A 21,346-nucleotide genomic window follows, 5' to 3' on the forward strand; every position below is an offset into this window, starting at 1 on the left:
AAAGTCTATTCTCTGAGCCACAGGAGCCAGAGACCTGAGCAGGACTTATACTTCCTGGTTCTAGTCAGGACCTGAGCAGCAGTGTTCTGGATGTACTGCAGTTGTCTTAATGCTTGTTTGGAGAGGCCAGTCTTGCCTACCGAAGACAAACACATGGATAAGTTTCTATAAGTCTGGTTTTGACTGTATATTTTTAATTTTTGCAAGTTTTTTAGATGGTAAAAAGCTGCAGATGTTATTGATTTGGTGTGGTCAGTTTAAGTCTGAGTCCATTATTACCCCCATTACCCCCATTTTAAATTGAAGTACTGAAATATCCCAGATTCTTTTAAGTTGAATTGTGGTCAGAAAAAAGGTTTCATATCTCCATCCTTTACTATTTGACCAATGTGTGTGATCCTCTGACAGAACAGAGGACCCTTTACATTGATTTACACAGAAGAAAACACAACACAGCACTGCATTGGTGATTGATAAACTTTATTGACATTGTGTCCAGATGTCCGAGGGCATGCAAATACAGGCTTTTGAATCCCCAAAGTTTTTTACCTTTTAATTCCATTTTCTTAAAAAACTACGTGCACCTTAAGTAATCAATTGGGCAGCGTACAAACCACAAAAATACCAGTTTTACATTATCAAATACTGCACATAGAAAACATTTACAAAGCACAGGTAGAAAAGTACAGCTTCCTGTTCCTTTATGCCATAAACAACCCACTTGCATCAGTCTGCTTCGCTTAGCCTTTGAAAACACATTATAAAGACTTTAGATTGTAGGAGTATGCCAATTAGTGAGACATCTACATACACCAGCATTCAACACCAGGATACGCTGTGCCTACTTTGAGTTTTTGCTTTTAACATGTGATGAGAATTTTCTTTGTGCTTGGCTGGTTTCTTTTTCTCTTTTAAAGATTTCAGTCTTAAGAGAAGACTTGGCTGCCTGCAGTTTGTGCTGATTTCACACAGAACATTTTAAACAATTACAACAGCTCATGATTTCACAAAGCAACAAATAACTGGGGAGTGTTTGGATCGAGTTTCAAAGCTGCTACATTGATCTGAAAGGCAAATATTCAATTGAAATTTGCGCCTGTCGAAGGCTAGAGCTGATTGGGTTTGTTAGGAGCGGCTGTGCCCTCAGCTACAGAGTAAAGAACAGGTCAATAATAACCTACAGTAAGAGGCTACAGCCGAGGCTTATTGCCACCATTAATAATTCAGAGTGTGGAAGGCTAAGAGTTTGCTACCATGTGATACAGCATTTTGAAAAAGTGAATTTGCATCTGTAGAAATTCCAGTAAGCACATGGCCTTTGCAATGTGTTAGACTCATCATCACAGAATCTTAAAAAAGATTGAACTAAAAATATTTGAAATGGAATATATCTCATAACTATGGTTATAGGGTTGGAAAGTGCAATCCTTCTGCTGCAAATGTAAATAAATCAAAGAATTGTTTGCAAAACAGAAGTGATGCTCTTTTTACACTGTGCTAAGAATGAAAAATATCAGAGTAAGTGTACAGTACAGGGTCAGCCTGCTCCAGTGCAGGACAGCTCCCTGAAAGTTCTCAAAGAGACAGTAGTAAACTATAAGACAAAACTCAGACTCAGTCCTTGTTGAAAGATTTGTAAATACATTCAGAAAACTATGTAAACACACATATATATATATAAGTTCATACAATATTTCAAGCAAAATATATTGGTCAGAACCTTCAGTTGTGTGCTACAATATTGAAACAATGTCCACACAAAATAAGGCCATTGTAAACTGAAAAAGCCCTCAATTTTGCAAGAGATTTGCCAACCTCGCCGTGCTCAAACCATTAGCGCTCTGAATAGAACTTTCCTTTGTACAAAAATAAAACTGAGACATTTCAACAATAGTTTTTGCACAATTTGGGTTTCATATAGAGTAAATAAGCGAGCAATTTACATTCCAAGTGCCCTCATCATTTCAGAGAGATGCTTCTTCCTGCCACAAGTAGCTTTTTTGCAACTAAAGACCCGTCATAAACGCACATCACCATGCTCTGCACAGTCCAACTGTCTTTACAGCCAAAGCTTGTGTGTATCAAGTGTCAAACCAAAGCTCCTCAATGCAGCAAACTCATGCCCTTCTATGTGACCACCTGCCTCTGTGACTGGGAAGATGCCAAGACATGAACTAATATTACTGACAAAACACACTCAGTACAAACAGGAATTTCATGTTTGCGAAAAGTAGTGTGTTATAGCAAAACAATGGTGAGCCATAACTCATTTACATTTACAAGGGTGTCCACATTTTTGGATTGAGTGTTTCCTACTAAAAACACACTCCATAAACATGAGATCTAATTCACATGTCCATTCACAATCTACTTCTGTGGTCGTAGGACAGGGATAAAGAGACCGTACAAAGGTGGAATGTAAAGAGACCGTACGAAGGTGGAATGTAAGACATATTTCCCTCATAGACTCATTTATTAAGCCTTAGGTGAGAGGCTGGCTGCTTAAATGGTGCTGTGGCTAAGGTTTAGACACCTCTGATAAAGTAACACAGTTAAGACTACGAAGCATTAGATCAAAGCCCTGTATTCAGTTCTCAGAATTCTCTTCCTGACTCTTGCAGCACACTATATTACATGCAGCTCTTAAGGAGACACACACAACACACTTTAGAAAAGGTCAGGTACAACTCTCCTTTTAGTTCCCACGTCAAACAATTCAGATCTGTCACATCAAATGCAACAGATGAAGTCTTTCAGAAAGCATCGCTTCCTTTACACAAATAGTTCAGGATATTTTGGGCTACAATATACAACAAAAGGGGCAAACTGTATACACCCCAAGATAAGTCTGAATATATTCTTTGTTCTTTAAATATTGAGACAAAACATTCAGCACCCAACAGGGATGTAAAACAAGCCAACTGTTTCTCTTATGCTAAACTCCCTTTGAAATTAGCATGTTCCTTCAATGCTGCCACTTGCAAGTAACATTTTGAATCAAATGTTTACAGAAATTTAAATGTCATGCCAGCTGCTCACAAAATATACATACATTTATTTAATATAAAGACACTAAAACATTAAATAGCCAGCAAGGAATTGGTCAATATAAGTTTGAACCACAGACCTTGGGGCTCTATACAATATATATTTATTTGTAAAATGGGAGGTGCCAAATGACTGCCAAGCTCCTCCCAAAAATTCAAGATTATCAGAGATTATTCCCTTTGATCAAAATGTGTTACGTGGGTTATTTTGGTCTGAGTTATCCCTTATTGTAAAAAACACACACGATTACAGAAACAAATGTGTTATTCTGCTCTTGTAACTGGAAAGCAAAACTAATGAAAAAATAGGCTGCCCTTGAACAAACTCATTTGATGCATTTTATATACGTTAAATCCAATGCCTACTGTAGGCTTCTCTATCCATTGCAATCAAAGGAAGAGGTTTATAATTTTCTCAATAAACTGATAATAAAAGTTTCAAATAGACTTTAAAAATGTGACATAAGTTTGTATAGTTCTCAGTACAGAGTATACCTTAAATATTCCATAATTAGAATGTTATTAAAATAATTCATACATCTGAAGTCACTGCAGCAGCTGTTATTAATAAAACAGGGTAAAGTGCCTTTTTTTAAAAATCAAAATAGTTTGACAGAAAACGGCACAGAAGTAAAACCTAATTTCATGTTGTGTTGACACCCTGCTGGCCAGTTCACACTGACAAGAAGTCAGTGAAATGGAAATGACTTTCCAAAGAGACTTAAAGGTTTGAATTGGTTGAAGCTGTGTGCATATCATCAGGTTATTCTGTCTAATACTTTACTATCATAATATGTAAAGTGCAAAAAAGATAATGCCATTGGTAACTTTTACACCTATGAACCAAGAACTAAAAACTCTCCACACAAAACGCACCAAATAAAATCCTCCACACCGAATCTTCCAAACAAAACCCTCCAAACTGAACCCTTCACACTGAACCCTGCAAACAAAACCCTTCCATGCAAAACCCTTCAAACAAAACCCTCCACGCAAAATCCTCCATACAAAACTCTCCAGACTAAACCTTCCAAACCGAATCCTCCAGACTGAACCCTCCTTTACACTATATGTCTGTTTCCAATATCTTGCATGTGGCAATGCATCAGATATTGTTGTCATCTTCTTGTTATATCCCTTCATAAGATTCACAACCGCAAAAGAAAGTGGCACTATATTTTTTTTACAGCAGTAAAACAAGCTAAAAAATATATAAAGCACTTGCGCTTTTTATCAAATGTCTCTTAGAGGGTAGCAAGCAAACATGCAGAATTCAGCTGGTACATACAGCAACACAAATAGAGATTATATCCACTCTGTGGTGAGAAATAATACAATAGCAGAGCATGTGGCTACTTCACATAATCATCATTATGTGGATCCTTATTTAAGCCATGGTCATGTTCTGTCTGTTATTTTCAGCTCATGGGTTTAGGATGCTTTGTCTTTTTTGCATTACATCTAAGTCACTGACTTTGCTACATATCCATTTGATACTACTACTCATCTACAATAATAAGAGTAACAACAATGACAATTGCTTTGGTTTTAAAAAATAAAGATTTCTTAGTTTGGCATAGAGTTTATAAATTGGCATTGGGATGGCCCTGGGATGAGATCTCAAAATGGCTGACATGGCACCGGGTGAGTCCTTGTTTGAGATGGTGAAATGTTAATGCTACATCTTCTAATTCATTGTGTCCACCTGAAGGAGGCGCTAACCAAAGTCAGACAGTGTGTAGTGTGAGACACATCTAAATGTACAGTTCTGGATGGCAGTAGTTGAATGTTGAGTGTGCATTTCCCTTTGCAGGCCCCAGCACAGCACAAATGTGTGTCAGAGTCTAGGGGCAGGTGGGGCTGGTGGCACTCTCCAGAGACGACTGAGAGAGGCGTCTGGTCAGGGGGCCGATGTTGGGGTCTGCCAGAGAGGAGGTAGGGAACAGCTTATACCAGCCACTGACAGTGGCAGACAGGTCCAAGTCCTCCAGGAGGATCTGAGCCATTCCCATGAAGCACTTGTGGTCCATACGCCCATAATCCCCCCACACTATTACCTGGGAATCACATAATAACTTTGTCAAAACAAGAAACTGCATAATGAATGTAGTACAGATGTAACTAGTACCTGCACAACTTTGCCCTGAGGACTTTCATCGAACAGCAGAGTCTGCTGGTATGTGGGATCCAGGTTTCTCTTTACTACTTTGGTTTTCTTCTTGGCCAAGCACATGCCATTTTCCAAAAGATACACCTTCACGTAGGTTGCTGCAGAAACAAAATGGCAGAAATTGTAACATCTGTTTGGAAACTCAGACATTCACACACAGTTGTTACCTGGTAAGTTCTTGGAGCCCGGTTTTGGGGTCAGGCTTCTGGCTTGAGTGACTTCCACTTCCAGTTGCCCTCCTCTGTCCACCATGCCAACATAAACATCCCCTAGAACAAAACACATTGATTGAAAACTTGCATTCATATTTCTGACCATGTTTGCGACTGCCTCCTTAACATTTTGTCCCTGTACACTTTGCATAAAATGTTTGAGGACACAGCAGGGCCAGCAAACAATACCAAGTTGAATAGATATAAGATTTTTGTGGATTTCCATGCCCCTTGCGACAATTTCCCCACTAAAAACAAGTGAGCTTTTGTCGTGAAATGTATTCCATTGGATCGTATCAGGTTCACATGAAAGCCGCCCCTGCTGTGCTGATGCTGTATGACTGAATATGCATTGATATAAATGTCTACTGTCTGTCCTCTGCGTCTCTAATTTCTCAGTAAAGACGCGGTAATGGCTAATGTAATCTAATCCAATATTCAGCAGCACATTCCACAGTAATGCAACACGATCAAGTACAGGCTTCTACCAGCAGAGGGAGACACAACTGCTCTATATCTCTCCATGAATCCTCTTTAATGTGATTTTACAAGTTAAAACCTTTGTATTAAGATGCACAGAAAAATATAAATGGTAGATGAATAAAATAAATGATTCTGTTTAGTATTAAATTGCATCTTTATGAATCTTTCTGCCACATGACAGGAATGAGCCGCTCTACCTTTAGTATTTCAAACGTGATAATGATCAAGCTACAAGGGTAAGCTACTAAAACAGTTAGTAGAAGTATAGTTATAGTTAGTATTTAGCACCCAAAGGACAATGACGCATAAAAACTAAACTGGAATGGGAAGCTTGGCGTCTTCCGCAACATGTTTATGATAAAAAATAAATGAGCAAAGAAGCACGAAGCATGAGAACACTCTGTACTATTTGTGAGAATGTGACTTCTGCTCATTCTTCTGCTTACCTTCAAATCTATTTTAATCTTTTGTTTGTTCTAAGATGAACTGGAAGCTGGGTAATATTTTGGAGGCCTGCTTTATATACTTAATAGGACTTAAACATTGTCTAGTCCAGATTCATTCAAAGGTCATTCATTCTTGGTTCCCCGTTACAAAGGTCAGTTATTTATTCATGGCTCAAGACTTACCCATGGGGGGTGTAGCTAGAGTTTGCCGACCCACAATCTGAGCGGGGCCGAGTCCGTCCAGAAAGTCACTGAACTGCCGGTCCGGCGCTTGACGTGGGGTTGGGAAGACAAACCTGACAGCGGGACGCACTTGTTAAAAGACTTATCGACTGTGTGAAAGGCCGTATTTCTCTGGTTACTTACGTTCCGTCGGAGCTGTTGGAGTTGGTGCTGCCGTCAGTTGAGTCCTTGCTCCCCTGCCGCGTCACTCTGCTTCTCATTTCAACCGCAAAACCCGTCTCTGTGCTCCGCCGGATCGTGCTGCGTAGCTTCTTTGTCCCATTATCTGCGTGAAACATAAAACAAATTATAAAGCGGACAGCGAATAAGTGAGCCGTTTATCTTAAGTTGTTTCAGAGTCCATGAGCACATTCTAGTATAAAACATCCCATATATCTAAGGAAGTCGCACAGGTAAATGATGAACTAGGGCCATAATAAAGCCAGAATTGTGCAGTTGTGAATAACATGTCAACATTTCATATAGGATCGGAGCAGAGACAGTGACCAGTACCAAAGCGCAGGTATATTAACAAGTACTGAGCCCAAAACTGAATAATGACAGATACAGGGGGTGAGAAGGATACTCATGCAGCGTTCTATTTATAATCCTGCAGGCTGTATGTATGTGTGTTTGTAGCATCACGTCGAGACAGACCCCATGCACCTGCTGCCATGGCAACCTCCGCATCAGATCAGGACCAGACAATGCCACTTGAGAAATGGCACCATGGCGACAGTCTCGGCCTCCCTCCATCATTTCAAAATATACTTAATGACACAGCAATTTAGTCATAGCTCACTTAAAAATGTGTCGGTCATGTTCGAAGGAGGGTTTTCACATTTGTGTAGTCTAGCTAGCTGATTAGCGGACCATTACGTCAAGTGTTGCGTTAGAAAAAGAGAAATAATAGTGTCTATCAGGAGGAAAATTCACACATTTCTACATTGTGCAGGTCCCAGACTCAAATAAATGAAACTGAAAACTATCCGTAGAAAAAGACAAACTTTGCGATGGTAAGAAACTAGAACTAGAGTGTACACAACTCAAGTGGATCTCCATCTTGTCATTGCACTTGATATGAACACTTGTTACTCGCCCCTCCTCTTCTGGTCACACACACACACACACACACACCCCCCCCTCATCCCAACCCCACCTTCTTCTAACACAGTACGAAGCACCGCTGATCTGCTCCATCCTATTTATTCCCCTCCTCCTCATCTGCGCTTTCCCTCCGCGCGTTTCCATGGCAATCCGCTCTGCATTGCACCAAGAGCAGCGGCCGGTGCACAAGACTTCTCCCCCTCTGTCTTCGCTGCTGTGGCCTTTGCATGACTCTCACTTCTTAATCACAGACAAGTCTACTCTGCAACATAAAACCAGACCTAACAACAATCCCTTTTGTTTATAATTAGCCTTTAATAATAACCATTGAATTGTACAACCTTCTGGGCGTAGGGTTTTATGGAGACAAGTGGATCTACAGTGAATCCATACAGTATGTACTTATATAACATGCGCACTCAACAAGTTCATTGACCACACTAATATTATTACATAAGTAGCAATCACTGCATTGGAGGACACGTTTCTTTTGTCAAACAATGAGTTCTTGAAGTAACAAGTTTACCGAGACAATAGCGAGCAGTTACATACAAACTAAACCAATACAGAGATAGAAAAAATACAAAACACTTATATAACTTGCATAAAGGTATTGACTCGTTTATACAAGGCAGAAACACGTGATAAACATGTAGGTCTGTGTCTGTGCAATCATTAGAGCTTCCCTGACATTTGGAGGCAGCACTGATGAAGGCCCCCTCATTATATGCTGTAATATAGGAAACTGTTTTTAGACTCCCCGGACGCCCGATCGCTGACGTGCCGATCGAATGCACCGGTGACGGCAACAATCCGGCAAGCATAGCAACAGTAACCAGGGACGGGTGTTAAGGGTAGATAAAAGATGTGTTGTGGTATCTTCGACAGTAGTGCATTTGCTAAATTTGGACCAAAGAGGATGCAAAGTAGAGCAGTGGGATTGATCTGTGTGTTTATAAATGATTCAGTGGAGGCATGAGGATCCGAGTGGTTTAAACGTCAAATAATGCAATAGCACCTATAAATGGAAAGTTTTCTATAACGATCTCATTTCAGACATTTCAGACGTAAGTTTAGAGTGTTGGTGTAACTGGAACAAGACACGCAGGTCAAATCTATGGAAAGGCAAGCCCACTCAGTGTAATAATGCATGTTTTGCTATGTAGCTATAATCTATGACACCCGTGGATCATTCTATATCTATTAAATATTATAATTTGGACATTTTACATTTGATATTAATCTAAAATGACTGAATGAAAAAGAAACAAGTCCGATGATTTCCACGTTAGAAATCTGAAGTGCCCAACGGGAGCTAACGCCGCCGTAAACAACTTCACAACAAAGAACAGGCACCACCGATGGAAAGCTGCACATCACGCTCGCAAGCAGCAGATTTTTATTTTCATTTGTATCAAAATTATGAATGGATACTACACGTTTTACCGATTATGAAAATAAAATTGGAGAATGAAGTAAGTACAGAGCAGGGGACTGATTGGCAATATGGAGTCTTGAAAATAAATGGTTAAAGATTGCTCCAACATGCACGAATCACTGCAAATACAACTTCAGGTGAGTAAATGGTGAGGGGAAACAACCATAACATTATTTAAAAGCTCTGAAAAATAGATTTTGCAGAATAGATTGCTTTAAAGAGGAGGTATTAACTACTGACACATAACACCTGTAGATCACCATGTTACGTTTTATTGTTTTGAAAAGGCTATATTCGCAGTGTTTTATAAGTTTAACATAAATTTTTGACACTGAGTCTCCCCTCCCTTTGCTCTCTGTGCTAATTCACTCCGTCTTAAGAGCACAATTAGCATGCATCCCTCTAATGCTGCATATCGTTTGTAAAGTTGTTGTGCACAGTTTTGTATTATGTTTTTGTATATTTATGGAAAATTGTCACGTGGGAGCATGGATGATGTAAGTTTGTGGGCAGAGCATTGGACAGGATCATATATAGCTAACCATAAAGAAGGTTCGAATAGGCCTCTTGAGAGATCACTAAATGACTTAAATATGCAAAGATGACATCTAGGTACAAAATAAAAAAAAAAAATTACCCCTGCTTTACATTTTGTTTTGGGGGTTTTTCGCAACAGGAACTAGACACACATGGAAATAAATGCTAGATGGGTAAGTTTAATGTCATACAGTTGAACCACCTAGAGCCTAGATGCAGGTGGCAAACCTTCCACTAGAAAAGCTATACAGTGCACCTTTACATTTTATTGCCCAAAAAGCTGCTATAGTTCAACTTTTCCTCATTGTCACAAAGACCATGGCTGAGAAAACCCTTCACCTTGCACAACAGGATATTTCCTGGGACTGAGTCACACGCTGCAATCTACAGAGTAATCAAAGGTAATTTCACTGTGATGAACTCTGCATCTAATGGGCTAATTCTGCTGCCACAGCGACCTCCTGCTTTCATTAAACTTGTTAATGCATAATTTTTGAATAAGAGCCAGGGCTCTGTTAGAAACTGGTACAACACACAACAAATATGTATGCTGGCCGTCTTCTCAATACTGGATGTCGTCTCATCTCAGAAGATAGGCACAACTGGAACTGGATATTTTAGCCTTGCCAACAAGATGAATTCTTTCAAGAGTTTACAAACTTTTGAAAGAATCCGGCTGAAGCACCATCCGTGTGGGACTAGTCACATGCAAATGATATATCTTTTTTTGAAGAACAAGCAGAGGGATGTGCTTTGTGGATTTGTTTACAGGTAAGATACATGTGCTTTTCTCTAAACTGGATTTAACTAAAGTTAGAATTTTTTTTGCCTAGACTCCTTTTTGTTATTGCTTTTACTGGTACTAAAACTGTTTTACATATTATGCACAACGCAGCCCGAAATAATTAAGTGCAGAGTATATTTTGGCCGAGAAAAAATGCTTGCCCCAGGAGCCATTTAAAAGGAAATAACAGCAAAACTAGGAGTAACTGGCAACTCGCTGGAGCTATTTTCGGTCCCGCCAATACTGGCACTACTGTGGTCCAAATATCCGAGGATCTATCAGTGTGGGCGCACTACAGTTAAAAAAAAACAACTTCCTTGTTAAATATCGGTTGCCTCACATACACAGCTGTGAGGAGGTAGGCCTCGTCTTAGTTCTCTGGGATTATCCTGCTCAGGAGATAAAACCAGAGTGAGTCATCCATTAGACCTGAGATACTGCTGCGCTTTCTCCTCACCAAACTAATAATAGAAAGCAATAAATAGCCCACAGACAGCTTCAAAATAGGCTTGACACTAGCACAGGTCTGTCACTAAACCAGCCGAGGAAAGTGACACTCGCAGAAATACAGTGGAGTGTTCCTATTGTACATGGTGATTTGGACTATCACAATGGGTTTACTGGTCTGCGTCATGAGTCCACTTGATCTGGCCTACTTACTGACATGAGATTACTGTACCTGGAGTGGAGATGCGCTCTGCTGGGACAAGGAGTCAAACAGAAAATGAGGGAATCATTTTTATGACAATTTTACAGATGTCAGTATCAATATGACTAATAGTTCAACAGATTTTTGAGCGTAAATCATGTAATAAATTCAAAACTGGGGGAAAGGTCCATTTAGTATTGTGTTTCAAGAAAGTTAAGTTATCATATAGATTGTATGTTTCAAAAATTCTGATCTAAATGTGTTCAGAGTTGTTATGTTTTATCTGTGACTTTGCAGACGACGGTATTAACTAAAGACCCCGATCAGTGCCCAGTCCCATAAACTGATCTAACACAAAACTAACTCAGACTCTTGTTGCAAAATGAGCTATGTTGTAATACTGGCTGGAAATATACAGCACAGTCAACACTTTAGCTTGCTGTATGTGTTGTTATGGACATTAAAGAGCTCTACAATGAAATATACACTGACTGGCCAAAAAAAAAAAGTCACCACCTGGATTTAACTAAGCAAATAGGTCTTCTCCTCCTGCAGTTGGTCAGGTCTATGTTCAGCAACAGTCTGTGCTCAAAGAATGAGGTCAGCTGACACCTGAATGTACTGAATGACCAGGTTATTCCATCAATGGATTTTTTCTTCCCTGATGACACGGGCATATTCCAAGATGACAATGCCAGGATTCATCAGGCTCAAATTGTGACAGAGTGGATCAGGAGCTTGAGACATCATTTTCACACATGGATTGTCCACCACAGAGTCCAGACCTTAACCCCATTGAGAATCTTTGGGATGTGCTGGAGAAGCTTTGTGCAGCGTCAGACTCCACCATCATCAATGCAACATCTTGGTGGAAAATTAATGCAACACTGGATGGAAATAAATCTTGTGACATTGCAGAAGCGAAATAAAAACAATGTCACAGCATTTAATCAAAACTAAAGGAGGTTCAACGAAATGTTAGTGTGACCTTTTTTTTGCCCAGGCAGTGTATTTTAATATTATGGCTTCTGAGCAAATATGTGTACTGTGGGCCTTTAGTCGTTTGGTCCATTAGTCAGTTGATGCAGTCGTACTCGACGCCAAAACTGGTTATTACTCCACCAATCACTTTGTTTAGATTATACGGACTTAGAAGACACTAGAAGTTAGTGAGCGAGTTAGCTGAAGATTTTGTATTTTGTTGGTATTTATAGGTAAAAAGGCAAATGATTGGCCATGTCTTTAGCTGACCAAGATTTTTTTAGTGGACTACATCCCTAGTATAGAGTTATAAAGTGCTGGACTAAGGTAACAAGCGCCCAGCTAATTTTGAAAATGTGGAAAGAACTGAAGATTTGGGGAGGATAAACGCAAATGGGGGGTTAAGGGTACAGTTTACCCAGAGCCCAGATCAGGAACGGGCCCTTCACAACATCTGTAATATACAATTTTCATATAGAGAACATGTAATACAGACCCACCAAAATTATCTGATTTAAACCCAGTACCCTGAAATTTGACTGACTGAGCGGGATAGTTTTATTCTTATCTGTCTTAATGTGTAAGTTTGTTTTTAGTTTAACAAAAAAAAATCTATAAATATTTGAACTATAAAAATATAATGCACTTTGACGCATGCACGCTGAGTTGCACCATGTAAGGCTATCATATCGCTATGCTGTTTTCATTGGAATATATTCATGGTGTTTCTGAAGCCTCAAAACGTCACTGTGATGCGGCTCTAAAAAAGGATTTGGTCCGGTTCCAGGAATCTGCCTCGCATCCACAGAGCATGAGTGTCTTGCATCATGATCTCTTCCTCTCTGCGGCTCTGGTTAAAGCTACACACAGCAGGCAACACATCAGATGGACACAATGCTGGCGCGTTCACAGGTTTACTTTCAAACACAATCTGCAGTGCTACATGGGGTGACAGAATGACAAGTACAGAGGAACTTTCTTGCACTGTATTCTTGAGAACAAACATGTTGAACTGTGAAGCTGCTATTCTCCAACTTCATGTTAGAAAAACGCAGAAAAGGTTATGCAGCCGTCTGAGCCTGTGTAGGTTGTAATTTACTGTAATTTATTCTGTGCTATTCATACATAATTCACAGTGGCCATTACGAGCAACAATAGTCTGAAAATTTGATAGAAAATCAGTATCCGCTTTTATTTACTAAACCTGAAAAGAAAACATGTAGGTCAACCAAATCTGACCTGTTTTTTCTACAGATTAGTCATTTATTTTGCACAAGGATGGATCAATAGCAATACTGGTGTGGTATCAGGTCTGTTAAACATCTATATAGTAGGGGGGTACATTGGCTTATGCTCTACGGATCCTGGCTCAGTATTAATATAAAATTCATTACAATCAATACATTACATTACAAATACAATCTAATAACAACTGGCAGTACACATTTAAGCACAGAACACACAGTAAATTAATTCCAACACCTTCCATGACTACTGGGAGTGACTAAATAATTATAAACAATGTATGCATAGGGTCAGTGTGTGTTTCTATCGTAGACTGTGTAAAGAAGTCGACTAAGTGAGTGTGACGTCTGCCATAGCGTTTGGCTCCAATCAAATGAAGCTCATAGAGACTAGCAGATATAGGGGCGAATTTCAAGCCGAGATCCATATTTGGAAGTCCGACCACGAGTATCATAGCAACCAAAGTGCCAATCCAGAGGAAGGGTGTTGAAGGTAACGCCCCTTCCCGCCCGCATCACTGGTTTAGCAGGGAGCGGGTACTTCGTGATCTTGTCAATCAAATCTGTTGCTCATGCTAGCGGGGGCGACCTCGGGGAATGAAAGCAGCTGATTTGTCTCTTTTAAATGTTTATGTCTTGATTTACGGACACAATAGTGACATAAAAATAACTGGATCATGTAGAGAGGGTTAATACTGTCACGCAGGTGAACTGGACTCAAATGCAACACAAAGAGAACAGTCAAACAAAAATACAACAGAAAGTGTCCTTTAAAGAGGTAACTCAGAATATGGCAAATCAGGGACTAAACAACTGAGGAATATTGTCTTATTTAATAACAATGAAAATCTCATCCAACACTGGGAATTCAAAAAGGGGAAACACACTGAGGAACAGGTAACTCAAACAGGGATAAATGCAGGTTCAGGATTTCAGAAATGCAACAGGGTATTACAGATATAGGGATGAGAGTTGCTTTTGAGTGTTCAACAATGTAGCAAGAACTGGCAGAATAGAAGCAATATATATAGACGACCCTGGGCTGATTAACAAAACGAGAGGCAGTTGCAGGGAAAACAGGGAGGTAACAAAAGAAGGGCCAGAACAGGCTGAAAAATGGAGCCGGACTGGCGAATAAACATGCAAACAAAGGCAGAAGTGTGACAAATACAAACACTTTAAGACCAAAATGATGAGTCTGACACCAGCAGTTACAAAGAGACGGACCACAGTTTTCTTCTGTAAAATGAATTGGAACCAGAGTCAATGGACCAATGGAAGTGCAGCCCATGAACACTTCCTATTTGGAACACAGCGGCTAGCAGGTTAACTATGTCCATTCATATATATATAGAATCTGCTCATGCATTTATTTAACTACACTTAACTATAACAGCTGATCTGGTCACAATACACCTCCCCTAACCTAAGCACCAGAACTACACAGTGAGAAATCAAGAAGCAGAACGGTTGAGATGGACACGCTGTTCTATAAAAGGTGAGGTTTCAGTTCACATCAGGACAAAACGTCATGTACAACAGGAATGTAAGCAATACGCTAAAAGGCCCATACCAAAGAATGAAGAAGTGAGGTCACATCAGACGCACAACACAATATTTACTCAGGTTTACCTACGTCTGACTGTGTGCTTACGGCTGATAACAGACACCACACCATCATTTCAAACTACTGTTCAGTCCACGTAAAAAAGAAAAGGATATAAAAACGGTGGCAATCAGTACATGTGTGCATTCAATTTTATATGGTTAATGGAATAATAGGGTTAATGTTAGTTTTCACACTAAACACAGTGGCGTCTCTGTCATGGATAAGAGAATTAAACAGAAATGCCATTTATTTGGTTGAGGCTGCAGCCCAAACCCAGACCAAGGTGCTTTTCACTCCACATAGGCAGATGTATCAAAAACTAATAATATCTCTTATGTGTTTTAAATTTTTCCTTGTCAAATACAACAGGTCTCTCTAAAACATTGTGCTCAAGTTACTGACATATGCATATTTGACTTTTTATTTTGACTTTTAATGAGCTCCAGTGAAACAAAAGACATCATATCTAAAGGCAGTTCATCTGTTTCTAATACTAACCTTGTTGATTGAGCTGCTGCGTGCTCTTGCTCCACTGCGACAGACCCACGATTGCGACCATTTTGGCTCCCAGGCTGGACCTCCTCTTCTTGTTTCCGGACAGTGATGCCGTGTCAGGCCCTCCGCTGCCAGGGCTCTTCTCCAGGTTGTACATGGCCCCTGAGATACTGGAGGAGCGCACCACGTTCAGACCGCCAACGCTGCTCATGGTGATGCTGGTGGAAGGCCGAACAGTAGAAGCAGCACTGAGGGAGAGGACAGGGGAAGTCAGGGTATACGCAAAATGAAAACTCATAGATTGTACTTCCTCATGGATATATCACTGATTATTATTATTATACAAATTTAAAGGTGCACTGTGTAACTTTTCTTCGTTTGCTTCTCTCTGTGGAGTTGTTATGGTGAAGCCACAAGCAAATTCACAGCAAAGATTTTTGTTTTCAATTTATTTTTGAGCAAATAAAATAAAACACCTGTAAATGAAATCAAAATGCAATGCAATAAATTCAAGACAGATGCGTTTAATGCCATACTGTGGAATATTTCAGGGTCGAAGCAATAACATTTACATAGAGAAGCAGGTGGTGGACCTACGAGTCACCATAAAAATGATGTATTGGACCTCTAAACTATGTAACATGTTCCATATATATATACACAAATATACAAAAAGGTACTGCAGTTATACACACTAATTTTCAAAAGTGAATGTCCACTTTCAGCCACGAATGTTACATAAATGCTTCCTATGTGATGCTGTGATGCCCCAGATGTTGACTGGTCACAGAAGATCGGACCCTTAGACTCAGGTTTGCCCTTTCCTTTGTACTACCCACAGCATTTCAAAGGAGGACACGATCAGAGCAACAAGCCGGAAGAATTTCACCAAACTATTTCGAAGTTCATGACCAGAATATAAAGGTTAAAAGCAGACCTCATAGCAGGTGAACTGCTTTTGATGCCGTTCTCACAAAAGTCAACATTCAAGTCATCATTTACAGTTTTAGCTTGTAAAGGTCAATGTTAAGTAAACAGGCTACACATGGCCATACCCAGCTCTGTGGTCGTAGGTGTGTAATGTACATGCAGCCATCTGCCCGGCCTTCACACCTCAGCGGGAGCTTGGCCTGTCTCAATGTGGTACAGGTCTCATAGTAGGACACAAGACCAACATGAGCTTGTAGTCAAATACAATAACTAAAGCCTAGTAAGTCATCCAAATGCACGCACAAACACACACACATACACAAACACACACAATGCAATAATAACAACAATAATAACATTCAGCCAAAACAACTTAAAACTGTGTTATTGTATTTGGACAAGTGGTTCTTTTCCAAACAAATGCAGCAAAGTTTTTAATGAATTCATTTCTGTGATCAGGGTCAGGTGCATGGCTGTTCTGGGGGTACAGCCTGATCACTTTGAGAAGCCCATGCTCTAAAGCAGAAACGGCTTTGACTTGGGGCAGGTTATTACGGCCAATCTCATTTGAATGGTTTAAGTTGAGCGATAAGTAGAGTAATGCCAGGCACATGTCAGGCCAATGCCAGGCACACAAAACGTCATCTGTACAAACACAAAGCTTGGTCATCACTTCTGCAGACACATGGCATCAGTCTTCTCCAGAAAACACCAGCCCAAAAGTCAAACACCAGCCTAGATGACTAACATGACAGTGTGAAATTACATTTATTCAACAAATACATTAGGAAATGTTTTTCAGATGGAGTGGCAGGGCTACAGTCCAAACAATAACCCAATTGAGCATTTGTTTAGAAGACCACGGTATTTTTGAGGAAGATTTTTAGAGCATAAAAAGTACTCAAAAATGTATTGGGATTATGGAAAAACTCTACTTCAACAATCACAAAATATCTTTTGAACACAATGATGTAAAATAAATGCTTTGCAAATACACAAAGGTGTGAATAGTAGAATGTGAACCATGTATTTTTGAAAAGGCCTGTTTAAAAATGTAATTATTCTGTTCTCACACAGTTTTAAGTCAGTTTGTTGTCCCATTAAAATAATGGATTTGGGCTTCTGTTTGTGATAATGAAAACTCAAAACTTGTATTTTAATCAGTTACAGTAAGAGTCTACCCATTTCATTAACTTAATTCATACAGTTTGTGCTTCCTGGTTAAAGCAGAGTTGAAGCGGGTGACCCTAACCCAGTTTGGTTTCCTCTTGAGGCCTACCTGGGGCTTGGGTTAGATAAGTGCGTAGAGGGACATCACAATTATGAAGATTGTATCTGCTGCCAGTAAAAATATAATAAAACAATATGAAAAAAAAAAACCAACAAAACTGAAAACGCACTACAAATACATTTACAGACTAGATATTCAGAAAACAGACACGTTAACCGGCAAGTCAATTAAATATGCGCTGCGTGCAGTGCTGATGCGTGTCACTCCTCATCAGTGTCTGCTGCACCCTGTGTGCGGTGACATTTGTGGCTAATATGACGAAACTACAGCTGCAAGAAGAGCCCTTTGACTTTCACTTAAAATCATTTCAAAGCGTTGCAAATCCGGCTTGCATCTTAAGAATGAGCCTGTCCCCAGCGAAGGACCTGTGCAGAAACAGCATAGCGCACCTTGTACAAGAGGAAAAAAGACACTCACCCGGGAGCGAGGCAGTGGCAGCGCTTAGGTGGTCAGACAAGAGTATGCTTTTGTGCTCTGTGTATTAATGTCATCGTTTGTTCTTGATATCGCTGCTTGGTGTGCGGATGGTGGAGCTCCTGGTCACACTGCGTCCGAGGCGCGGCTGTGGAGTGCGTCCTGCTGAAGAAAGAGACGAGGGAGGGGAGCGCGCACACGTGTGGCTATGTTTGGGAACTGCAGCTCAAATGCAACCAATGACTTCAAGTGATACAGATTTTTATATGTTTTCATGTCAATGTTGTAAATCTTAACACCAAGACATAATTGTATTTATTTAACATAATCAATCATTAGTGGTTGTGACAGGTGTAAAAAGTTTAAAGCTGATATTCCATCCATACATTTTCTTCTGCGTTACCCAAATCTCCTGACCATAGGCGAAAGTGAAAACATACATTGACCTGTAACTCGAGACCTTTGTCTTTCGACTCAGCTCCCTCTTCAACAACACATCACTGCAGATACTGCACCGTTCCACCTGTCAATCTCTCGCTCCATCCTTCTTTAATCATGATCAAAGCTGACATAGTATTGTAATTTTGGAGCAATTGGGTGAACTAAGTCTGTAAAGATGTGACAAACTGTTAAAAGCAAAAACTCTTTGTGATTTGGTAACTGCAATAGGCAAAGAAAAATTTTAGAAAATTTGTTTGGTGTATTTCTGTGTTAGGACTGCAAACACTTTTAGGGTTATTGTGTTTCAGTCAAGATTATAAGCAAATACAGTAGTAATACAGTATTAAAGTTCAGTCTTTTACATCAGTCTTTTATAATGAAAACAAATAAACAATTTGAAAATAAAATAATTTAATGGTGTAGATATTTACTATGCAGATATATTGTTTAAAATGTTAATATGTCATTGAGTTTTGCTGTATGAGTAATTACTTTAATCATACAATTTAAATGAATTACACTACAAGCAGGTTAGCAGGAGGAGGTTTCAGTGGAATCTGACCAAGTGTAAATCTTTTAGCTTTGAATTGATTGAGCTCCTCTGAAGTCAAACTGCTTTCAGTAGAAAACAGAGAGTCTGTCGCTCCACTGGCAGGGACAGCAGGAGCAGGCACAGATGTGCTTGGTTGTCCAAATGCACTGGTAGATCCAAAGGTGGAAGTTGTAGTGGCAGTAGCCCCAAAGCCAGTGCCAAACCCTCCTCCAGTGCCGGCAGAAAAACTGAAACCTGATGCAGACCCAAAACCTGAAGGGGCTGCGTTGGAGGTTTTGTCTGAGGCAGCAAAAGAAAAGGAGGAAGCTGTAGGAGGTGATGTAGCTCCAAAACCGGTGGGGGGTGGTGCTGTGGGGGCACCGCCAAAACCAGGGGGTGGTGGTGCTGTAGGGGCACCAGCGAAACCAGAAGTGGGTGGTGCTGATGAAGCACTACCAAATCCTGTGGAGGGAAGAACTGATGGAGATCCAAATCCAGTCGCAGGGGCTCCAGGAAAGCTAAAAGTACTCAGCTGGTCAGACGCCCCAAAGCCTAGAAAAGTCAGAAAAAAATATACTGTAAAAAGATACCTCTACACGGGCAAAGCATGTGAATTTTAAATCAACAGCTACTTTTGCTGCCAAATGCTGATCCAGTGTCAGTTGAACCAAAGCCTGTTGAAGATTCTTGAGACACAGTGCTGTTTAGTTCTGTTATCTGCCAGAAAATGGAAGCAATCTGTAAATTGACTCGTAAAGTATTTGCAAAAAAGAACAGATGTATTTTTTGTGTCTTACCAAGGCTGCTCTAGTTGAGGCATTCATTACTTTGAGTTCCCGAACTCTACTCCTCCACTGGCTGAGGAGCTGATTTATGCCATTGATCTACGAAACGGAGTAAATACTTTTCTAAGCAAGTAAAAACTATCAGTAATGGATTCAAATTTGAAAAATGTGGTGAACCTACATAATTTTGGAGATTTCCTGAGGCTCTTGAAGTGTAATACTCCAATCTTAGCTCTTCTGGGGAGAGGTCTGAAAAACCTAGAAGGAATTTTAAATATTAGAAGGAAATTACCTACATAATAATAAAAGCAAAGTTACTGGCAGAATGTAAATCTACAAACCAGAGAGTGGATTCTTGGCATGAGAATAAGTGGAAAAGCCCCATTGTCCTGAGCTCTCCCAGACCTCCATGTCACTTTGAATAGTTTCACTAAATAACAAACAAAAAGAGCAATACTATATGAAGCCATGCGATGTTGTTAGTATTATTATCACGTCAAGATGAGTGAACAAACCATATTCTGCTATTGTCCTCATCGCCTCTTGTTGTTGTGGCTGCTCTTCTGCCTTTATCAAACGTGCTTGGAGTGTCAAGAGCAGAAAATCGGTTTTGTGAAAAGCCAAATTCAGAACTCTTAATGTTTTCTCTTCTCCCAAAGCTTCCTCCTCCTCCTCCACCACCACCTCTGCCCCAGTCTGACCCACCACCTCCACCATCTCTGCGGCTCCACTGATCATTGTTCCGAGAGCCAAAAGACGAAGGCTGTACGTATCCTCCTCTCTGTTGGGAAGGATTCACCCAAACCTTATTACCAAACCCTGAAACAAAACGTTGGGGGGAGGGGGGGGATACAGGTGTTAGTTTATGATCCTGTGAAAGGCGAACAAGTTATCTGTAACCACATAGCTTATTGAATAGTTTTGCTATAAGGGCATAAATCATAGCCTTTTTAAAACTCGTAGTAACCCACCTCCTCCGCCTCGGTTCTGCTGTGGTGGAGGACCGCGGTTGTTGCTGTTGTAGCCGCCGCCGCCTCCTCCTCTTCCTCCTTCTCTGCTATGTTCATTCCAACAATCATCGCCAAATTTACAGCGGCCTTGGAGGAAAAACTGGCAAACGGGCATTTTTGTAATATAAAATTGATTTAAACCAGCTCCAAAATGCTACTTTTCAGCACTAAACCGCGGTCAAGAGCTTTCCCCGTGGATTGTTTTGAGCGGAGCGTCGCGGAATTATTACGTCACAACGTCAGTCACGTCAGCGCTCTCTATAGGCTGGACATGTGTTTGTGAAAAGAAAGCTTGATATAAACCTACAATTTGAGACAAAACACATTATTTTTGGTGTTTTCGAAAAGATCTAATAAAATAAAGATAAAAAAATATATACGTATTGAATCTAATCCTAATCCTCTCAAAATATCATATTCATTGTTGTAAATTTTCTAACCAGAAACCCAAACTTGCTGTATTTAAATCCCTTTTGTCCTCTTATATAATTTCTTTAAACTATTGTACAAACCCAAAAG

The 21,346-nt window shown here is 40.0% G+C and overlaps 2 protein-coding genes across 2 annotated transcripts; both read right to left on the reverse strand.

Moving 5' to 3' along the window:
- Positions 1–464: 464 nt before the first annotated feature.
- On the reverse strand, positions 465–18,193 carry rims3 (regulating synaptic membrane exocytosis 3). The gene is made up of 7 exons (XM_033975536.2): positions 18,063–18,193; positions 15,428–15,672; positions 6,725–6,866; positions 6,542–6,654; positions 5,385–5,486; positions 5,176–5,315; positions 465–5,104 (listed from the first exon to the last, which is right to left on the reverse strand). The coding sequence occupies exons 2-7, from the start codon at positions 15,633–15,635 to the stop codon at positions 4,892–4,894; spliced, it is 918 nt and encodes a 305-aa protein (XP_033831427.1). The 5' UTR covers positions 15,636–15,672; positions 18,063–18,193; the 3' UTR covers positions 465–4,891.
- Positions 18,194–18,901: 708 nt separating this feature from the next.
- Positions 18,902–21,022, reverse strand: nup42 (nucleoporin 42). Its single transcript, XM_033975553.2, has 7 exons — positions 20,789–21,022; positions 20,333–20,636; positions 20,159–20,247; positions 19,999–20,075; positions 19,830–19,916; positions 19,665–19,749; positions 18,902–19,584 (listed from the first exon to the last, which is right to left on the reverse strand). The coding sequence occupies exons 1-7, from the start codon at positions 20,940–20,942 to the stop codon at positions 19,016–19,018; spliced, it is 1,365 nt and encodes a 454-aa protein (XP_033831444.1). The 5' UTR covers positions 20,943–21,022; the 3' UTR covers positions 18,902–19,015.
- Between the last annotated feature and the right edge of the window lie 324 nt (positions 21,023–21,346).

This window comes from Periophthalmus magnuspinnatus, chromosome 11 (assembly GCF_009829125.3).
Source record: "Periophthalmus magnuspinnatus isolate fPerMag1 chromosome 11, fPerMag1.2.pri, whole genome shotgun sequence".
Classification (NCBI taxonomy): Eukaryota; Metazoa; Chordata; class Actinopteri; order Gobiiformes; family Gobiidae; genus Periophthalmus; species Periophthalmus magnuspinnatus.

Bases quoted from the DNA above. Each gene is read 5' to 3' on its own strand.
- rims3 (XM_033975536.2), bottom strand. From the start codon at position 15,635: ATGAGCAGCGTTGGCGGTCTGAACGTGGTGCGCTCCTCCAGTATCTCA. The intron at 6,655-6,724 runs GTAAGTAACCAG...TCCCGCTGTCAG, and splicing joins TCCAACAGCTCCGACGGAAC to GTTTGTCTTCCCAACCCCAC. The intron at 5,487-6,541 runs GTAAGTCTTGAG...GTTTTGTTCTAG, and splicing joins TCTAGCTACACCCCCCATGG to GGGATGTTTATGTTGGCATG.
- nup42 (XM_033975553.2), bottom strand. From the start codon at position 20,942: ATGCCCGTTTGCCAGTTTTTCCTCCAAGGCCGCTGTAAATTTGGCGAT. The intron at 19,917-19,998 runs GTAGGTTCACCA...TCCGTTTCGTAG, and splicing joins CAGGAAATCTCCAAAATTAT to ATCAATGGCATAAATCAGCT. The intron at 19,750-19,829 runs GTAAGACACAAA...ATTTTCTGGCAG, and splicing joins CCTCAACTAGAGCAGCCTTG to ATAACAGAACTAAACAGCAC.